The sequence below is a fragment of the Sminthopsis crassicaudata genome, chromosome 1 (assembly GCF_048593235.1).
Source record: "Sminthopsis crassicaudata isolate SCR6 chromosome 1, ASM4859323v1, whole genome shotgun sequence".
NCBI lineage: Eukaryota > Metazoa > Chordata > Mammalia > Dasyuromorphia > Dasyuridae > Sminthopsis > Sminthopsis crassicaudata.
Window position 1 is genome coordinate 30,224,869 of NC_133617.1, and position 20,897 is coordinate 30,245,765.

Consider the following 20,897-nt stretch of genomic DNA (forward strand, 5'->3'; position numbering starts at 1 on the left):
CATGCTTGTGACAACTTCTAGACTCAGAGGTGAGTGGTCGGCCATCCGGGTTTTCTGGCTAGATCACAGATTTGAAGTCCAAAGCCCCGACTCTGCTATTTACTACTTATATAACTTTGGGCAAGACACTTCCCCTTTTTGGATCTGTGGGGGGGAAGGGCTTGGGTTTGTCTTAAAAAAAAAAAAAAGATGAAGGGGTGGGGCTTACTTATCTCTAGGGTCCCTTTCCAGCTTTGCATCTTAGGATCCTATAAAGGGAAACCCTGGGAAAGGAAAGGAGTCACAGGGAGAGAAAGCACAGCAGCCAAGAGAGGAACAGCTCTCTGCCCTAAGGCCCCACATCTGAACAGAAAAGAGGAAGGGGCCGGGCTGCCCATTGAGAAGCAACAAAACATCAAGATTTGGTGGCGGGGTGAGGGGGGGGTATTTCCTTTTTCCATTCACACAGAGGCGTGGGTGGGGGATTTCCACTCTGCCGGCTGCCTGGGGGAGGGGCCAGCCGCAGAGCAGCCCCATTAGGGGTAGGGGGTCATTGGGGCTGAGTGGGGCCTTCCAGGAAATGCATTGCGCCCTCTTCCTGGGGGAGGGGGGCAGGTCGTGGGAGAAAGGAAGGAACAGATACATGGAGAAAGGAAGGAACATGGGGCGGGGCGGGGGTCTGGGAGGGAATATCCACTGACTACCCCCCAGATGGGGAGCTTTCTCAAGCTGAGCCATCTTTCAAGGTTAGGGGAAGTTAGCCAACAGAGGTGTGACTCCTAGCATGGAAACAGCCCCAGGGGCCTGTGTTTTGAATCTTACCTCTGCCATTAGCTCCTCCGGACTCTAGGGAAATTCACCTCAGCACTTTAAGACTCAATTTCCTCACCTATAGAAAGAGAGGACCCCTTACGGTCCAAGATGTAGAAAGGACTCTGAGATCATCTGGGTTAATCTCCCCATTCTACAGATGAGGAAACTGAGGTCCTGGGTATTTGTGTGTGTGTGTGTGTGTGTGTGTGTGTGTGTGTGTGTGTGTGAGAGAGAGAGAGAGAGAGAGAGAGAGAGAGAGAGAGAGAGAGAGAGAGAGAGAAAGAGAGAGAGAGAGAGAGAGAGAGAGAGAGAGAGAGAGAGAGAGAGAAAGAGAGAGAGAGACAGAGAGAGAGAGAGAGAGAGAAAGAAAGAGAGAGAGAGAGAGAGAGAGAGAGAGAGAGAGAGAGAGAGAGAGAGAGAGAGAGAGAGAGAGAGAGAGAGAGAGAGAGAAGGTTTAAAGTTGACTTATAAAGTCACACAAATTAGGAAAATCAGAGGCTAAAGTCTTAGGGTATCTCCCTTCATAGAAATGAAAACTTTCTTCTTTTTTCCTGCTTAAGTTACACACTTAGTACTTATCTGAGGTCAGATTCGAATCTGGGGCCTCCTCTATACCTTTTTTTCCCTTTAATTTTGAATGTGAGTTTTTTCCCAGCCAGGACTGTTTAGGAGACTCCAGGAGATGGGGAGATGGAATTAGGATAGACTTTTCCTTGGCTACCTGTAGGCTCTGTGACCTTGGACAAGTCAGCCTAACTTTTCAGCCTCAGTTCCCACATCTGCAAAATGGGTAAAGTAAGAGCACCTAGTCCAGAGGATCAAATGAAATAATACATATAGAGTGCTTCCTAAACCTTAATGCACTATAGAAACGCTGGTAAAAATGATTGTTTATTTCATTCTTACTTTGTATCCCAATATCTTAGCCCAAAAATAGGTACTTGAGGCAAACAGAAGGATGTCAAGAAGACCTGAGTTCCAATTCAGCCTTAGATACTTGCTAGTTGTGAGACCCTTACTTGCCTCTGTTTCCTCAGCTGTAAAATGGGCATAACATCTACCTGTTGTGAAGATCAGATGAGCTATTTCTAAAGTACTTAGTTCAATGTCTGGCATACAATAGGTATTTAATAAATGCTGGTTCTTACATACAGTTATTAAATGGTTGTTGGTTGATTGTGTAGAAACATAATCAGACTTGGGTCACTCCCAAAGGTGCACTGGCAAATATTTAACAACCAGCTCTACTGGGGGTGGGGGAATGGGAAGTGTATCAAACCTGAATTATTCTCTCCATTGCTTTCTTAAGGAAAACCATAATCCAAGCACTATTTGATGGCATTTATCTGTTTCCAAGGTATAAATGCTCATGCTGGAAATTTACCAGTGGTCAAGCTGGTCCAAAATGGCTTCAGCACTAATTCCTCCTGATCCCTCCCAATGACCTTGACTCCTCCGACTCACTGTGTGACCCTCAGCGGGGGCCTCCCCCACCCCGGGTTCCAGTTTCCTCTCCAATACAGAGAAATGGGGTTAGAGCATTGAAACAATCATTCCCGGGGGATCTATAATAAATATAACCATATGAAAGACACCTCATCCTGGCTTAGGCGCTGTTTATTCTAGGATTTATGGAAAGAATACAAATATGGCAAGAATAAAAATGATTCCGGTCTACAGAAGACACCCTGAAGGTGGACAGGAATGATCTTGGAGGTCCCTTCTCAGCTCTAAAATCCTGGGACATCTGAGCTTCCGCCCACTACTCCTCCTTCCCTCCCTCTCCAGCAACATGGAACACATTCAATCCCTCCTCCGTATGAGAGGCTCTGGAATATTTGAAACAAGATGCAGCGGGCCCCAGCCCTCGGGGAGAGACTCAAAAAAAGATACCCATAATCCCTTACACCAGAATCAAGTTTTACAGTTTAGACAGCCCTTTCATCCTCCCAGAGGATCTCTAACACAAAACAAAAAAGAAAAAAAAGAGATTAAAAATAACAATAATTTAATAATAATAATAAACACATTTATATTGCATTAAAGTTTGCAAAGTGCTTTACAAATATGATTTCATTTGATCATCACAACATTCCAGAGGGGTATTATCCCAGAGATCATTATTATTGACTCCATTTTACATAGAGAGAAACTGAGGCAGAGATCCAGTGACTTGCCCAGAGTCAAACAGCTAGGAAGTTAGTTATCTAATGGAGGGATTTAAACACAAATCTTCCTGACTGTAAGCCCGAATTATCTAGCTGCCTATTATTTCTATCTCCCATCACTTCTATCTCCCATCACCCTCAGTCAAGTGAAGTCCAAAAAAGTTCACAGAGCTTGTAGCTAGGGGATACTTGAGAGATCATTTCACCAGAAGAGGGAATCTCTGGTGAGGGACCCTCCTCCCAATGGAGTAAGACAGGAAAGTTGCTTGGGCCCCCAATGGTCTTCCTAGAATAATATCCCAGCATGTGTCAAGTGCAAGACTCGAACCCAGAACTTTGGGGTCTCTACTTGCTATGTCATTCCATTAATAATAAAAAAACCAACCAATGTGGAAGGAAAAAAATTTCAAGTATGGCAATTTAAGAGAGGAGAGCAAAATCATGAAAGAATGAGACACGGTACACATCCCCATCCCAAGGATGTTTTCAGCTACTATACAGAAGAGGATCTAATATTCCAATGCTTTTTATTCAATTACAGAAAAGTCATCATTTTAATTAGGGATTCAAGAACACTGAAGATAAAAAGGGAAACGGCGGGGCAGTCACTTGTCCCAGGATCTTTTTTATTAAATTAATTTTTTTTTCCTGGTGATTCATGAATGTTCATTAAACAAAAAACACATTTTCCTTAAGAATCATGTGGGAGAGAAAAATCAGAACAAAGAGGAAAAGCCATGAGAGAAAAAAAAAACAGAAGAAAAAGAAAAAAAAAGTGAACATAGATTTATTTTCAGTGTCCATAGTTCTTTTTCTGGATGCAGATGGCGTTATGGGATTGCCTTAGATCACTGAACTACTGAAAAGAACCAAGTCATTCATAGTTAATCATGGCACAATCTTGCCGTTATTGTGTACAATGTATTCCTGGTTTGGCTTCTTTCACTCAGCATCAATTCATATAAATCTTTCTAGGCCTTTCTAAAATCAGCTTATTCTTCATTTTTTTATAGAACAATAATATTCCATTACTTTATATACCAAATATTCAGCCTCAATTGATGGATATCTACCCATTTTCCAATTCTTTGCCAATTCAAAAAGGACGGCTACAAACATTTTGGCACATACAGGTCCCTTTCCTTTCTTTAAGATCTCTTTGGGATATAAGCCCAATAACAGCAATGCTGAGTCAAAGGGTATGCACAGTTTGATAACTTTTTGGGCATAATTCCAGTTTACTTCCAGAATGGTTGGATCCGTTCACAATTCCACCAACAATGTATCAGTGTCCCAGTTTTCCTACATCCTCTCCAACATTTATCATTATCTTTTCCTGTCATTTTGGCCAATCTGAGGGGTGTGACACAGTTTTTCAAGGTTGCCTTAATTTGCATTCCTCCCCATCTTTTTGATCCCAATCTCATTGAAAAAGCTGAGATTCTCTCCTTTCTCTTTTCTATCCCCAGGCTCAGATTTTGCTAAAATCCACCTTCCACAAGAAGTCTTTCCCTAGCCCCTTAATCCTAGCACTCTCCTCTCTTAGTTATCCTCAAGTTATTCTCTATCTATCTTTGCTCTTAGTTATTGTTCCCTCAATTAGGCTGAGAATTTCTTGAGCAATAGAAGCATCCTCCATTGCTGATCCCAGTGTTTGGTATATAATAGGTGCTTAATAAATGCTTATTAACTGAATGACTGAAAACTCCAGGAGAGTTAGAGCCTAGTTTTGGCTTATTTTTGTACCCCTAGTTTAACCCAGAACCTGGCACACAGTCAGAGCTTAATAAATGCTTGTTGACTTGATCTGACCCACTTAAGCCTCACCTCTATGAAAATTATTTTGATATTATAACCCCCAATTTACAGATGAGGTAACTGAGGCCCACGGGGACCAAAAAAGGACAGAAGTGGGATTTTAAGCCAGATCAGTTACTACAAGGTCCCTCTTCCATGGTTTTGCCCAATGTGGTTACACACACACACACACACACACACACACACACACACACACAACTCTAGAACAAAATTCAGGATCTCCCTCTTGCTCAGGAAGCCAGAAGGGCAGGTCCCTTGAAGGACTGGACACCTGATGGAAGTCTAGAACATGTATATCTGACAGGAAACTTCTTAGGATCCTCACTAGGGACACCAGCAATGGTCCTGAAGTCAGGAAGAACTGAGTTCAGATACTTATTAGCTATGGGACCCTGGACAAGTCACTTGATCTATTTGCCTCAGTTTCCTCCTCTGTAAAATTGGGATTCATAATAGCACCGACCTCCTTGAGTTCTGAGGATCAACATGATACATATTAGCAAATCAGTGTCTGTCACTTAGTAGGTGCTTTAATAAATACTTGTTTCCTTCCTTCCTCTTGAGCTCATTTTATAGGACTAGAGGGATGAAGGGAGTCCCTCGGTCTTCTGCTTCCAAATCCGGCATTCTTTCCCAGATATTACCCAGCCTTTCCCTTCCCAGAACCCCAGCCCACACAACCAACGCCTACCCCCATTCCAGCAATGGGAAGAAAGTGGTCAGTCCTTTGGCCTCCAGGTTCCAGGAAGTGGGTGGGGAGGGGGGGGCGCTAAAATGGCTTCTCTCACTGTGCGTCACTGCCCAGGCGGGGAAAATGAAAATCCCTTCTTCTTCCTGCCCTGACATCTGGACTCAATAACTGTCTGCCTGGGTTTCCGCTGCAAATCCCAAATTTCATGGGTTTATAACTTGGCTGTAAGAATTCGCTCGGCTGAAAATTGGCCGCCGGTCAGCCCCGGCGAGCGTGTTCATGTTTCCTCTAGGTATGTGTCCCTGTCCGCTATATATAACCCCCGTCGGCTCTAGACCCGGAACCGGCTCAAGGATGGACCCGAGACTTCCCTAGAAGGATCCGAGCAGGAAGCCGAGAGAGACCATCGGGAGTTGGGTTCCTGGGAACTGGGGCCCACACACCGAAACATAGTGCCTGAGAGGGGGACGAGGCAGAACAGAAAATGCAGGGCCTGGGAGAGGTTGGAGAAGTCAGGGCTGGGGGGGGCTTAGAACAGGGGATGTCAGAATGAGAGAGGCCTTGCTTAGAACAGGGGATGTCAGGGTTAGAGGGGGGGCTTAGAACAGGGGATGTCAGGGCTAGAGGGGGGACTTAGAACAGGGAAAGTCAGGGCTAGAGGCGGGGCTTAGAACAGGGGATGTCAGAATGAGAGAGACCTTGCTTAGAACAGGGGATGTCAGAATGAGAGAGACCTTGCTTAGAACAGGGGATGTCAGAATGAGAGAGACCTTGCTTAGAACGGGGGGATGTCAGGGTTAGAGGGGGGCTTAGAACAGGGGATGTCAGGGCTAGAGGGGGGACTTAGAACAGGGAATGTCAGGGCTAGAGGCGGGGCTTAGAACAGGGGATGTCAGAATGAGAGAGACCTTGCTTAGAACAGGGGATGTCAGGGTTAGAGGGGGGGCTTAGAACAGGGGATGTCAGGGCTAGAGGCGGGGCTTAGAACAGGGGATGTCAGAATGAGAGAGGCCTTGCTTAGAACAGGGGATGTCAGGGTTAGAGGGGGGGCTTAGAACAGGGGATGTCAGGGCTAGAGGGGGGACTTAGAACAGGGAAAGTCAGGGCTAGAGGCGGGGCTTAGAACAGGGGATGTCAGAATGAGAGAGACCTTGCTTAGAACAGGGGATGTCAGAATGAGAGAGACCTTGCTTAGAACAGGGGATGTCAGAATGAGAGAGACCTTGCTTAGAACGGGGGGGATGTCAGGGTTAGAGGGGGGCTTAGAACAGGGGATGTCAGGGCTAGAGGGGGGACTTAGAACAGGGAATGTCAGGGCTAGAGGCGGGGCTTAGAACAGGGGATGTCAGAATGAGAGAGACCTTGCTTAGAACAGGGGATGTCAGGGTTAGAGGGGGGGCTTAGAACAGGGGATGTCAGGGCTAGAGGCGGGGCTTAGAACAGGGGATGTCAGAATGAGAGAGACCTTGCTTAGAACAGGGGATGTCAGAATGAGAGAGATCTTGCTTAGAACGAGGGGGGGGGGGGATGTCAGGGCTAGGGGGGGGGGGCTTAGAACATAAAATGTAGGGCTAGGAAGAGCCTAAGAACATGGGATGGCAGAGGCTGAGGAACAGAAAGTTTTAGTAATCTGATGGGGATCACATGATTAGTGTGGGGGGCAGGATCTGAACCCAGATCTTACTAATACCAAGAACATAACAAGAACATAACACCCTATCCATTATATCAATACCTTGTTCAGTTTAATGAGAATTTATTAAACATGTACTGTGTTAACTTACACAGTAGGCACTGACACACAGTAGGGCACACATCAGGGACTAGCACACAGTAAGGACTGGCACACACATAGTAAGGCACACATCAGGGACTGGCACACAGTAGGGACTGGCACACATACAGTAGGACACACACCAGACTGGCACACAGTAGGGCACATAGGAGAGACGGCATAAATTCATCCCTACGGGTCAAGTGCTTCTCCAAGGCTGAGAGGCCACATCCAGAAATCCCTGGAGCTCCAGGAAGGCCCCAGTGGGAGGGACCACCTTCCTGGTGGGCAGGGGGAGGGGCAAGGCCACAGCCTCCACCTGCTGTGCCGGCACCCTTCCCCCACTAGGCGCCCCCCCCCACGAGCTCCTGAGTCTCAGGGCCAGAGCCGGGGCCCCTGCCAGGAGCCCAGGGGGGCTCGGCCAGCAGCCCCCGCGGCCTCTGCCGGTCCTGCCTCTGCCCTTCCCCCAGGCCCGGGGAGGGAGCAGACTCTCCCCAGCTGTGTCCTGGGGCCGGGGGAGGAATGCACGCCCGCTTCCGACAGAGAGCTATTTAGGAAGCTGGTGCAGAGGAAGTGGAGGAGCCCCCCCTCCGGCCCGCAGGCCAGGGCTCCCTGGGGAATCAGGAAGGGGCCGCTTTCTAAGACAGCTCGGCACAAACAGGCCAGACACAGGGGGCCGCGCCAGGAGGCCAGAAGGGAAAGCGGGGCAAGGAGAAGAAATGGGGCAGCCTTTGTCCTCCCGAGGCGCGGGGCGGAGGCCCCCGCCCTCACAAGCACCAGGAGGCCAGGACCCTGGGGGCGGGGCCCCTCAGTCCCCCAAGATTTCTCTCTGCCTTCCCCGGCCCCTTCCCTCCACTCTTACTGGCTGCCCCCTTTTCCCATAAAGCATTTCGCCTCCATGACCTCTCCCAGCCTGAACAGCTCCCACCTTAATTTAGGTCCCTTCACCTGCTCTCCCCTAGATGACAGCAATGGTCTCCTAATGAACCAATCACAGAACAACATGTTCCAGGTCTCTGAGCCTCTGGGAAAGGCTGCTATCCACCAGGGAGATCAGGCTTTCATGGATGGGGAATAATTCAAAGTAGTCCCCTTTGGAAGCCTCTGGGAGCCTCAGTTTCCTTCTCTGTAAAATGGACTTGGGGGCCTCTCAGCTCTCCTCTAGCTCTAGGATCCCTGAGTGGCACACTCCTAAAAAAAGCCAACACTTAAAACTTCTAAAATAATAACAATAACCTTATTTCTAGGGCACTTTCAGGCTTATCCAAATCAGTGTCTGGCACACAGTAGGAGCTTAAAAAATGTTTGCTGATGAACTGACTTAAACAAAACACTCTTTCCCACAATGCTATGAGTGGACAGTGTGTCCCATTTCTCAGAAGGGGAAGCTGAGGCTCGGATTAGGGATTTACCTAGCCAGAAGGGCTCCTTTTGTTCCTCACTTGCTCCAGATTCAGCTTTGGAAAGCCTTTGGAAGACCCAGTGACCCCACTTCCATCTAGCCACTGTGGACAATAAGGTGAGTCTTTGAATTTCCATTACAGATTTGTTAAAAGACTTTTCTCTTCTCTTCTTTCCCTCCTGTTTACATCCTTTTCATCCTTTCACCTAGCAGACTGGACGCTTCTGGGGAGAAGAGATTTTTTTTCCACATAGGTGTCAAGCACAGTGGCTTACATACAACAAGTGCTTAATAAATGCTTCTCTGATGGAACCGAAAACATGTTTGTTTTTGACTGAGTCCAGTCATCTTCTCTGCTTTACCACCCTGCCTTTCACCTTCTCCCACTTCTGAAGGTCAGAGATTTCAGACTTGGGATGACTCACATCTCTATTTTAGGTTCCTTCCAGCTTGGACCGGAGATTTAGTCCAAAATTTAGTCTAGAATATCTGAGCTGAAAGAGCCTTAGAACAAGGAATGTCCGAGTGGGAGGGTCTCAGAACAGGGGATGTCAGGGCTGGGAAGGTCTTAGAACAGGGGATGTCAGAGTGGAAGGGGTATCAGAACAGGGGATGTCGGGGCTGGGAGGGACTTTTATAAATCATGTTACAGACAAAAAAAAAAAAAACAAAACAGGTTCAAAGTCACTCAGTCCGTGGAGGCTGTGGACACCAGGGTTCCCCCCTCCTTTGGGACACTCTCCATATGGACAGGAGCTTTCATATTCTGAGGGATGGTCGGGAGAGGATTCTCCCAGAATCCCTAGGGAGGGGTCCAATCGGCTTTTCAGTGGCCATGACCTCAACATCTGGGGCAGGGGCCTCAATGCACTTGGACAGCTCTCACTGTGAGGAGGCTGTCCTAATGTACCTCCGAAATTTGGCCTTTGGACAGCTTCATCCACAAGTCGCTGGTGAAGAACCCCCATCAGACTGGGAGGTCCAACGACAGGGATGGGGCTGGCACCCTCCCCTCCCCTCCCGCTGCCCCCTCCCTGTTCCTGAATGTCCCTGCCCAGCTGCCCAGCTGAGAACTTTCACTTCCGCTTTAAGGTGCCCTTCCCTGAGCCCCCACCCTGGGCATCCTTGAGCCAGAAGGGAGGGGGGGCTTGGACACAGAGCCAGAGGCCTCCATCCCACATTCCCTGCTTGCTCTCCCGGCCTGCCTCCTGGCTCGAAGAGGAAGCGGAGCGGGGCCTCCACAGGACGTCCCTTTCATTCCGAGCTGAAGGGTGGCTTCCGCTTTCCCACAAATACAAGTTTTCTCACTGGGGCCCAGGAGAGAAGGGGGAGGGGAGAGGGAAAGGACTCCTCCATGTCCCCCCCTCTCCATACCCACACAGAGGCAGTCAAATTCTGGAAACAGACTCAGATATTGGCCTAGGGGATCTGGGTTCCAGAACCAGCCCTGTTCTCAAGGCTCAGTTTCCTCATCTGAAAAATGAGAAGATCGGATCAGGTGTTTTCCTAAGATCCCTCTGAGTTCTGATATTTTAGGTTTGGAAAGCTGCCCTTCAAGATCTGACCTCTATTCTTCTAAGGATTTTCCCTCCCCGAGTTGTAAGATTTTATGTTCTGAAATCCCCTCAGGAGGATTCCATGCAGACCAGCGCTTGAAGTCCAAGAAGGGCTGAAAGGAAGTCTGCCTTGATGGGACAGGTGACTATTTCCTATTCCAGCAGAGCCCTTTCACACACCTCCCTCATTAATCCAGTCTGTTCCTCTGGATCATATCCATCCCTACCAATAATGCATTGCTTTATTATTGTTATATTTAGAATAATCATTGCTTAATTATATATCATAATTATTATTTATTATTATTATGCAATAATTGATTGTTCGTTCAATCGAGCAATCAATCAATAAATACTTATTAAATGCCTACTATGTGCCAGGCACTGTGCACACATTTACGAACAGCTAAATTCCTGAAATGACATGTCTCTGAGGGGCTGACCAGAGAATTAGCCACAAAACAGAACTAGTACCAAAGGGCAAAGTTTCAGGGAGGCAGATTTTGGTTGAAGATAAGGGGAAAAAAAATCTTCCTAAACAGAACCAGCCCAACAATACAGTCCGTTCCCTGGCTACTAGTGATGTGTTCATTTGGGGAAAGATCATTTATCTCAGTTCCCAGCACAAAACACTGCACAGAATAGTTCCTTAAGAATAACAATCAAATGGACAGAAACAGCTACACCCAGAGAAGGAACACTGGGAAGTGAATGTAAACTGTTAGCACTACTGTCTATCTACCCAGGTTACTTATACCTTCGGAAGCTAATACTTAACGTGCAATAAGAAAATTGGATTTACACACATATATTGTGTCTAGGTTATACTGTAACACATGTAAAATGTATGGGATTGCCTGTCATCTAGGGGAGGGAGTAGAGGGAGGGGGGGGAAATTTGGAAAAATGAATACAAGGGATAATGTTATAAAAAAAATTACTCATACATATATACTGTCAAAAATTTTTATAATTATAAAATTAATAAAAAAAAGTAAAAAAGAATAACAATCAAAAATTAAAATTAACAATTAAAAATAAAATTAAAATTAAAAAAAAGAGAATAACAATTGCCATTTATAAGGAACTCTGAGCTCAAGTCCTAGTAGGTACTTAATAAATGTTTACTGGGGCAGCTAGGTAGCACAATGGATAGAGCACCAGCCCTGAACTCAAGAGGACACGAGTTCAAATCTGACCTTAAACACTTAACACTTCCTAGCTGTGTGACCCTGGGCAAGTCACTTAACCCCAGCCTCAGGGGGGAAAAAAAATAAATGTTTACTGACTAACTGTAAAGCTGCAGATCAATAAGAAATGAATAGAGAAGCAAAGCACTTTACATACATTTCCTTTCTCACCTATTTTACGACAATCCCAAAAAGGAATACAGGAGGAATTATTATTGAGATCTCCAATTTACAGGAAAAAATCAAGGCTGAAAATGGTCAGTCCTTTTGAGCACAGCCCCAGGAAGAAAAGCAAGCTCCTCCTCCCTCCAAATCCAGCACATCCACCCCAGTGCCCACTTCTTTCTGCTTGGGTGGGGTATCCTAGGTGGGCGCTTGCTCTGAGGTTCTTTCTAACTCAGATTCTAAGAATCTAAGAAAATTTTAAAAACAAATATATTAAATGAATGAAGTTTCCTTCCTCTAGCCATCTAACTACCATTTATTAAGCACTTACTGTATTCTAGGCACTGAGAAGATAAAAACAGATATGAAACCATTTCTGACCTCAGGGAGAAGACATTCTACTAGAAAAAGGGCTCTAATTAAGCTAGGGTCTACAGACTTAATTTACAAACACACACATTTTATCCCCCCCAATTACCTGTTAAAATGGGTCTGTAAACTGTTTTAAAATATTTTGATAACTCCATAACTAGCTTCCTCTGTAATCCTACATATTTCATTTTATGCATTTAAAAAACATTTTTCTGGAAAGATTCACAAAATGCACAAAAGGAATTTGACAAAAAATAAGTTAAGAATTTTGGGGCTAGAAGAAGATTGAAGAGATGCCATGTATGCATGTGTGTGTGTGTGTGTGTGTGTGTGTGTGTGTGTGTGTGTGTGTGTATACATACACACACAGATACAACTTGAAGGATCCCAAGGCACTTTTTGTACATTATCTCCTGTGATTCTCACTCTCAACCCTATAGATAAATGCTGTCAGCACCCCCATTTCACAGATGAGATGACTAAGATCTCTAATAATCTTACATTTATGACCTCAAATAGCTCTGTTCTTCTCTGATTTATTTCTGGAGTTGTGTATTCCATACACAGCAATCTTTGTGTTTTCAGCAAACCAGGACACCCATATGAGGAAGGAGAAGGGGGAAGAGCAAGCCATCCCTCACTCTCTCTCTTAACCCCAGTGGCCAAGGGGAACTCTTCTTCCACAGCTAGCCCCTGCCTCCCAAACAGGCTTTCAGACTCTCTAGACCTCGCCTCCTCCAGCTCCTGATCATAGTATGGAAGGATACAACCTCACCTCCTGCTTCTGGGTCTGAACTCAAGGGAGTCCCTGCACATCCTACTCTCCTGCTTTCCTCAATGGGCTTCTCCTCAGCCACTGATTCCCTGCGTAGACTCATCCCTCAGTGGTCAGCATTCTATGACTTTATTTTCCTGATCCCAGGTTTACTGACGCCTTGGATACTGATTAATAAATCCTTTTCTGCATCTCTTGCTTTCCACTTCCTTATTTCCATCTACATCTCCTCTACTTCCTTCTAGAGCTGCTCACCCATGTTCAGAAGCTCTTTGGAATGCTTGTTCTATAATTAACAAACTTCCTTTCTCAATGGGTCCATTTTCGGACACTCACTGAACATCTCTCATCTTTCTTCCAAAACCCTACTCTCTTGTCTTTCCTATAACTGTTGAGGACATCATCATCTTCCTAGTCTCCCAAAACACACACACACACACACACACACACACACACACACACACACACGCACACACACACACTCCCCTACCTTCTTGTGTCTCTGTTCTCTTAGCTTAGGATCTTGACTTATTTCTGCACTGAAAAGATTGAGACATTCACCAAGAGAGTGAGTGCTCTCTTCTTATCTCACGTCCTTCTGACATTTCATCAAGGTCCCCCTTCCCTCCAATCTCTGGGAAGTGGCCCGTCTCTTTGCCAAAGCTAACCCCTCCATAAATGACTCCATTCCCATTGCCACTACAATCTGTCACTAAACTCCAGGGTGCATCCTTTTCTCCCCCAACTGCCAACACCTAGTGCAGTCCATCACCACTTCTCCTTGGACTATCCCACACAAGAACTGCCTCAAGGGTCTGTCTGCTCCATCCTCCACTCCTAAAACACAGGATTGACCATGTAACACTCCTCCCTCCTCCCTGTAGTAGGTCTACCTGCCTCACTCTATCTCTACTCACCTTCCTAAAATACAAGACTGACCATAGAACACTTCCCTTCCTCACTCAATAAACTTCAGGGGCTCCCTATCACCTCCTGGCTCAAACAGAAAATCCTCAGATTTGGTCTTTAAGGCTTTTTACCACCTGTTCTTTTCCCACCTCTCCAGGCTTCCCTTCCACCCTCCTGGCTATTCCTTAAACAAGTCTCTCTATCTCTCAGCTCTGGGCATTTTCTCTGGCCATTCTGCCATTCCTGGAGTACCTTCTTCCTCATCCCCACCTCCTGGCTTCCCTGACTTTCTTCTAACATCCCACCTTGTAGAAGCTTTTCCCAATCCCCCATAATGCTACCCAGGTTACTCATTCCTGCAACTAGTTCCTTCACTCCACTTCAGCTACACACTAGAATAAGGACTCTTGACCTTAATTCATAACCCATGATGTTACCCTTCCAAGTTAATGAACTCTGAAATTCCTTGAGTTGATTATAATTTCTTATCACCCTCTTTTCCAGCTGCCTTGTAACTTTGAACTTTGTCCTTTCTGTGACAACGCTTACCTCCACTTTCCTTTCTTCCCAGCCCATCATCATTGCACTGATGACATACTCTCTTCCCAACTTTAACCCCCTTCACTCCAATCTCTGAGGAAGTGGCCCGTCTCCTTGCCAAAGCCGACCCCTCCGTATATGACTCCATTCCCACTTGTGTTTTCTTACAACTGCTTCTGGTCTCTAGTATTAAATTTCTCCCTATCTCCTGGCTCCTTCCTTGCTATTGATAAACACGCTCATATTTCCCCCCACTTTCCCAAAATCATTGCTTGTTCCTACCTTCTCCATTAGTTATTGCCCCAGAATTCCCCTCTCCTTTTCAACTAAATTCCTTGAAAAATCCATCTTTGCTCAGTTCCTACTATGGCTTCCAACCTCATCATTCAACAGACTGGCTCTCTCCAGAAATTACTAATCATCTCTAAATTGCCAAATTTAATGAAAAATAGCAGTAATTAGTATTTATATAGTAGCTACTATGTACAAGCTCTGTGCTAATCACTCTACAAATCTTCTCACAACAACTATGGAAGAGTGGGTGCTATTATTATCAATCCCAGTTTTGCAGATGAGTAAACTGAGGCAAACAGGTGTTGTGACTTGCCAAAAGTCACACAGCTAGTAAGTACGGCCTTTTCTTCTTCTCAATCTCTCTTCAGCCCCTGATACTGCTGACTACCTTTCCCCTTGCATTCTTTCTCCTCGCTGGTTGTTCATGGCTGATTTGTGCTCATATCTGTGGTTACCAAGCTGGGGTTTGGGATTGTCGGGGCACAAGTTGGTGAGCAGATTAATGGCGAGACTGAAAAATGGCAAGAGGCATCCTGGCACCTTGCCCCACTTTTGTGGCAAATTCGCCACTTCTGAAGACCAATTTAGTCTTTGTGACTAAATCACTCAACAGGAACCAACCCATCCTCAGGGGTGTCCTCCTCCTCTGTCCCCTGCCCAGTGGTCTAGATGGGAGACAAGAAAAGGTCAAGCCAGAAGAAACACAAAGGCTGGACCAGACATAGGAAAGCTTGCCAGGCGCTGGAAAGAAGAGAAAAGCCCACAGTGGACCCAATTCAATATTAAGGAACTAGTATGTGTCAGGCATTAAGTGACGGGGATACAAAATCTAGCAAAAAACTGACCTTGTCCTGAAGGAGTTTACAATGTAATGGGGGAGACAACATGAAAACTCATATATATATAAATCAAGCTATTTACAGGATAAATAGGAAATAATTAGCAAAGGGAGGCACTGAGATTGAGTGGTTGAAAAAACTTGAAGACCAAAGGGGGATTTCAATGGGAACTTAATGGAAGAGGAGGAGGGTAAGCAGAGATGAGGAGGGGGAGCATTCCAGACCCAGAGGATGCTGGGAGAGAATGCCAGAGCTGAGGAATGGAGAGTCTTGTTCATGGAACAGTGTCACGTTTTGGGAGTAAGGCGGAAGAAGAGCAGAAACGTAGGAATAGCTGGGTTAGAAAGGGCATTTTGCATTTATTTACTCCTGAAGGCCATAGGGAGCTACTGGAGTTTATTGAGTAGCTGGGTGACATGGGTAGATTTGATTTTTAAGAAAATCACTTTTGTGACTAAGCGGAGGACGGTCTAGAGTGGGAGAGACTCTACGCTGTAGACCCACTTGCTACTACAATAGTCCAAGAGCGAGGCGATGGGGGTCCACACCAGAATGGGGGCAATGTCTCCTTGACTCCTCATGACAATTTTGTGTCTGACAGCCCCTTCTAATTAAAAAACACATTCATTTAAACATTATACTTAACAGTTATAAAAACATCACCCATTCTTCAATCACCTTTCCCATTGTCTATTCCTCTTGACCCTATCCAAGGGCAGACTGAAGCTTGACTTACTTCTCAGATAAGGACGCAGGTAACTGAGGTGACGGCAAAAAAAAAGGATGGGAGAGACAGAGAACAAAAGAGACAGAGAGAGCAGAGGAAGAGACAGGGAGGCAGAGAGGGGAGAAAGAAAAGCAGAGAGAGAAGAGAGAGAAAGAAAGGAAAGCAGAGACAGAAAAAAAATAGATGAAGAGAAAAAGAGGGAGAGAGAAATTGTTCAATTAATTCCCAGAGCAAAGTCCTTGGTCAAAAGTTCCCATCCCAGGTCCAAACTGAGACCACACCACCTCAATTCTAGAAATACGCAGACCCTCAACCCAGCACCAGGTCTGGGAGGCCGTGCCCCCTTGCAGAGCCAACCAAAGACCTCCTCTCTTTTTCCCCTCACCCTAAAGTAGCTCGGGGATCTCTGAGTCTACCTGGGAGTTCACAGCATCCTCATGCCTTTGACCACAAGACCATCCATCGCCTTGGTGACTACTGAGCCCCCTGTGAACGCCTGGTCAGTTCCTTGACTAGAGAAGAATATCCAGGAGATCTGAAACCTCGCCAACACGAAGAATGATTACGGTTAGCTCATGCTGACCACGGGCCCCACCGGGCAGAAAACACACTCTCCTAAAGAGAGACCAAGCGCTGACTCAAGGGAAGAAAGGGGCAGCTCTTACCTTGGGGGGATCGAAGAGCTCCAGGACGTAGTCTTCGCCACCTTCTGGGCTCGCCGCCTTCCTCAACACCAGCCGCCCGCGCTGGCGGAGGGCCCCGCTGTCCATGGTGGCTTCGTCCACCAGGCCGTACTTGAGGACGCCCTCCTTTCGAGCCTCAGGAGCCGGCTCCCTCGACAGGCTCCAGGGCAGGATTTTCTTGGCCAGGCCCTGTTTAGAAGGGGGGTCACCCGTCTCGCCCTCGGCTGTTCCTTCCCCAGAGGTCAGCGTTTCTGAAGGACGGCGTCGAAAGATATGGCGAAGGCTCCTTCGGAGATGGTGAAAAGAGTAATGGGCGATGGAGCGGGGAGAGGCCAGAGGTGAAGCCCCCCCTGTGAGCTCCTCGGAGCTCCGGGCCTTGGGCAGGGGCTGGGCGGTGACCTCGGGTGCCCGCTCGCCAGCGTCTGCGGGCGCCTCCGTTTTGGGGGGCGCTGCCGAGCCATCTGTGTGCCTCCGGCCTGTCTCTCGATAGTCCCGGACCCGGGAGGTGAAGGGCCGCAGCCGGAGCTGATGCATTGCCCAGCCCTCTCTCACCTCGTGTCGGAAATATTGCTGGAAGAGGTCCGTGAACTGCAGCGAGAAGTGGTCAGCCCCCAGCAGGTCATGGTGGGGGTGCTCGCTGGCAAAGAGCCAGTACTGCTTGGCCAGCTCCTTGGCGGTGGCCACGGCATGGAGCTCACAGAATTCGCTCCAGCCCCGGGGGTTCGAGGAGGGTGAAGGCTGAAGGGCCGGCCCATTCATTGCCGGGGCCGAGACAGGGGGACTGAGCTGTAAGACACAAAAAGGGAGGGGGGCGGCTGAGTAGGAGGTGGAGGCCGGCCACTGGGCCTTCTCCTGAGGATGCTGCAAGCTCCACCAGGAAGACCCTCCCCTTCTATGGAAAGGAGCCTGGATTCAAAACCCACCACTGACACTTATTAAGCTCTGTGGCCTAGGGCAAGGCAGAAAGCCTCCCAGTCCACTTCCAGCTCTCTACCCAGTGGATCCTCCAGAAGCCTTTGCTGACCGCCCCCCCCCATTCCACAATCTTCCTCTCTTTCCCATAACTCTCAAATGGCTGGTGTTGGGGAATCTGGGTTCAAATTCTGGGGAGAAAACTACCTCTTAATCTGCAGTGAAAGAAAACTGTCAGAGGTTCGGGAGATCTGGGCTCCAGCAACAGCTCCCTCTCCTACATAAGGCCCTCTTTATGTTAGAACCACAGACAACATGTCGGAGCTGGGAAAGGACTTGGAATATAGAGTAGCAGAGCTAGAAGAAATTTAGAACAAAGCATGTCCTGGAGGGGAGTGCCCTGAGCATATAGGATGTTAGAAATGGGAGGAGAAATAGGATGTCAGAGCTGAGAAAGGGCTTGGGACACAGAATGTCAGAGCTAGAAGAGATGTAGGACAAAGGATGTCAGAGCTGAGAATGCCCTTAGCAGATGGGATGACAGAAATGGGAGGAGGGTCCTTAGAACTCAGAAGGTGAGAGTTAGAACAAACAGAGATGTAGGACAAAGGATGTCATGGCTGGGAGTGCCCTTCACATATAGGAAGTCAGAAATGGGAGGAGGGACCTTAGGACATATGATGTCAGAGCTGAGAGAGCCCTTCACATATAGGATGTCAGAGCTGGGACAACCTTTGGAACACAGAATGTCAGAACTAGAAGGGACCTTATAACATAGGATATCAGATCTGGGAATATCCAGAGTGTCAGAGCTAGAAGAGAGCTCCAACAAAGGATGTCGTGGAGGGGAGTGCCCTGAGCATATAGGATGTCAGAAATGGGAGGAAGGACCTTGGTTAGGACACAGTGTTTCAGAGCTGGAAGGGGCCTTAGAACAAAGACTGTCCAAACTGGAAGGGGCCTTAGAGCTCTGGCCCCTCCCTTCGAGGCCCCTGAGTTTCCTCTTTCCTGGAATCAAGGGCTGGGGACGGGGGCCAATGAATTCACAAGGGTGAGAAACTCTGAAAGATGCTGGCCTGGCCCTCCTCCAGGTGAATCACTCTCCTCCTGGCTGGGCCAGCCTCCAGCATCCCGGTCTCCAGCATCTTTCATTTCAGTTCATGAAACTCACATTGGCCATGACCGCCCTGAGTCAAAGAAGGAGTGCAGAGACCCAGAAGTGAATTTCGCCCAGAAATTTGGGAAGGCTGAGTTTGACTCGAGCCTCTTGGTCCTTGTTAGTCGTGGGGGAGAATAATCCCTATAGAATTTACCCTAGTAGATTCTTTTTTTTTTTTTTTTTTTTTTCCTTCTGAGGCTGGGGTTAAGTGACTTGCCCAGGGTCACACGGCTAGGAAGTGTTAAGTGTCTGAGACCAGATTTGAACTCCGGTCCTCCAGAATTCAGGGCTGGTGCTCTATCCACTGCGCCACCTAGCTGCCCCCCCCCCCAGTAGATTCTTAAAAGACCTCAGTGGAATGATGAATATAAATACTAGCAAACCTTAATGGCTACACAAATGCTAGACATTATTATTATTATTATTATTATTATTATTATTATTATTATTATTATTATTACTAATGACCATAGAAAACACATAGATACTGGCCAGGAACACAGCCCACCTGCTTCATCCATAGGTGAATGAGGGGCAAATGATCAGAGACCAGAGAACTTACTGCAAAGAGAGAATTTGCAAAGAAGAGTTTGGTATATGATTTCTAAGCGTTGGGGTTAGATGGCGGCATTCATCTATTTTCTTAAACATCTATACCCACCTCCCCACCCTGCCCCAAAGTTCAGAGAACTCTGGGAACTCCAGTAAAAACATCAAAAATATAAACTAGAAGGGAGCTAAGTGGGCATCTCATCCAATCCCCTATTTTCCATCCCATGATTCACATAGACTACTGAGGGAAAGAGGAAGGAATCTGAATCCAGCTTCTGGGACCCCAAATTCATTACTTTTCTTAAAGCCCCATGATGAGACATAAATCTGGAACTTATTCCCTTAAAGAGGACCAGAGCAGGAGAGGAAAAAGAAATGGAAAAACATACATTGTCCCTAAAATCTTACAACAGTCCTATTAAAATTTACTGCTGCATGAAGACTTTTAGGGACCTCCCCCTCATATATACTCTCCTCTGCTTGCTATCACAGCCTGACTACCTTGGTATCCCACATATTCTCGAATCGATGTTCCCCCCATGCCCGAGACTCCTTGGTTTGTATAGGTGACATGCACTCTCCTCACCTCTGCCTCTTAGAAAAAGGCTCAGCTCAACACCCATCATCTATTTTATGCTTTTTTGGATTCCCTAGGCCAAGAGTTCTTAACCAAAAGTCTATGAAACGTCTTCTTTTAATATTTTGAAACAACATTTCAATTATACTCCATTTTTATATTTTATACATATAACACACTCTTCTATAAGGGAATTTACATGTTTTATCAGATTGTGCTTGTTATTAGAGTAAATGCTTTCATTTGGAACATATATTTATTACAGACACTTTTTTTTGCATTTATTTTGTTTATATTTTCTATTTACTTATCTCTGAGCATACTGTGATCTTCCCACATAATCCATATGAAAGTTTCTTAAAGGCAGAGACTTCTGTCCTTGTATCCGGGCCTACCATTTAAGTAATAAGCACTTAATAAAATGCTTGTCAACTGACAGAATGAATGAAACAATGAATGAAACAATGAGTGAATGAGAAGCCTCCTGCCTATAGGAAAAAAAAAAACAAAACCCAAAATGAGTCTCTTGGGTAAATTCAGTTCTAGCTTAGAATCACTTATCATTGACCCAGAAAAGCCTCAGGAAATTTTGTATAGTAAGTGAAATTTAGCTAACACTTTAAAGTTTGTAAAATACTTTTTATAAACTGTCCCACTTAAGCTTCACGGTGCCCTGAAGGTATTTATACTATTAACCCCATTTTATAGAAAGAAAAACAGACTTGGGCTGTGTGATCCAGAACAAAGCACTTTCCCTCTCTGGGCCTCAGTTGTAAAGGGGAATATGGATTAAAAGGTCTCTGGAGTTTTTTCCAGTTCTACCTAGACCCATGATCCTATGATGCCAGGTTCCTACATCTCTTTGGTCCTTAGTTTCTTTATCTGTAAAGGGGAATGTGGATTAGGTCTCTTGGGTCCCTTCCATGCTCTATAGGTCTGAACCTAAGCATCTTTGAGGAGCTATCACCCAGTCTTTCTTTGAATACCTGAAGTGATGAGGAGC

General features: G+C 46.4%; 1 protein-coding gene across 8 annotated transcripts in view; it reads right to left on the reverse strand.

The window, feature by feature from the left end:
• SH2B3 (SH2B adaptor protein 3) overlaps positions 1–20,897 on the reverse strand; it is a 95,400-nt gene that overhangs the window by 56,923 nt on the left and 17,580 nt on the right. For 7 of the 8 annotated variants that reach the window (XM_074297373.1, XM_074297382.1, XM_074297380.1 and 4 more), the window contains exon 2: positions 16,677–17,480. In XM_074297373.1, the coding sequence (XP_074153474.1) occupies positions 16,677–17,453 (777 nt within the window). In that variant the 5' untranslated portion in view covers positions 17,454–17,480. Of the gene's footprint in view, positions 1–16,676; positions 17,510–20,897 lie in introns of all 8 variants that reach the window. The other variant, XM_074297383.1, reaches the window with a different exon arrangement.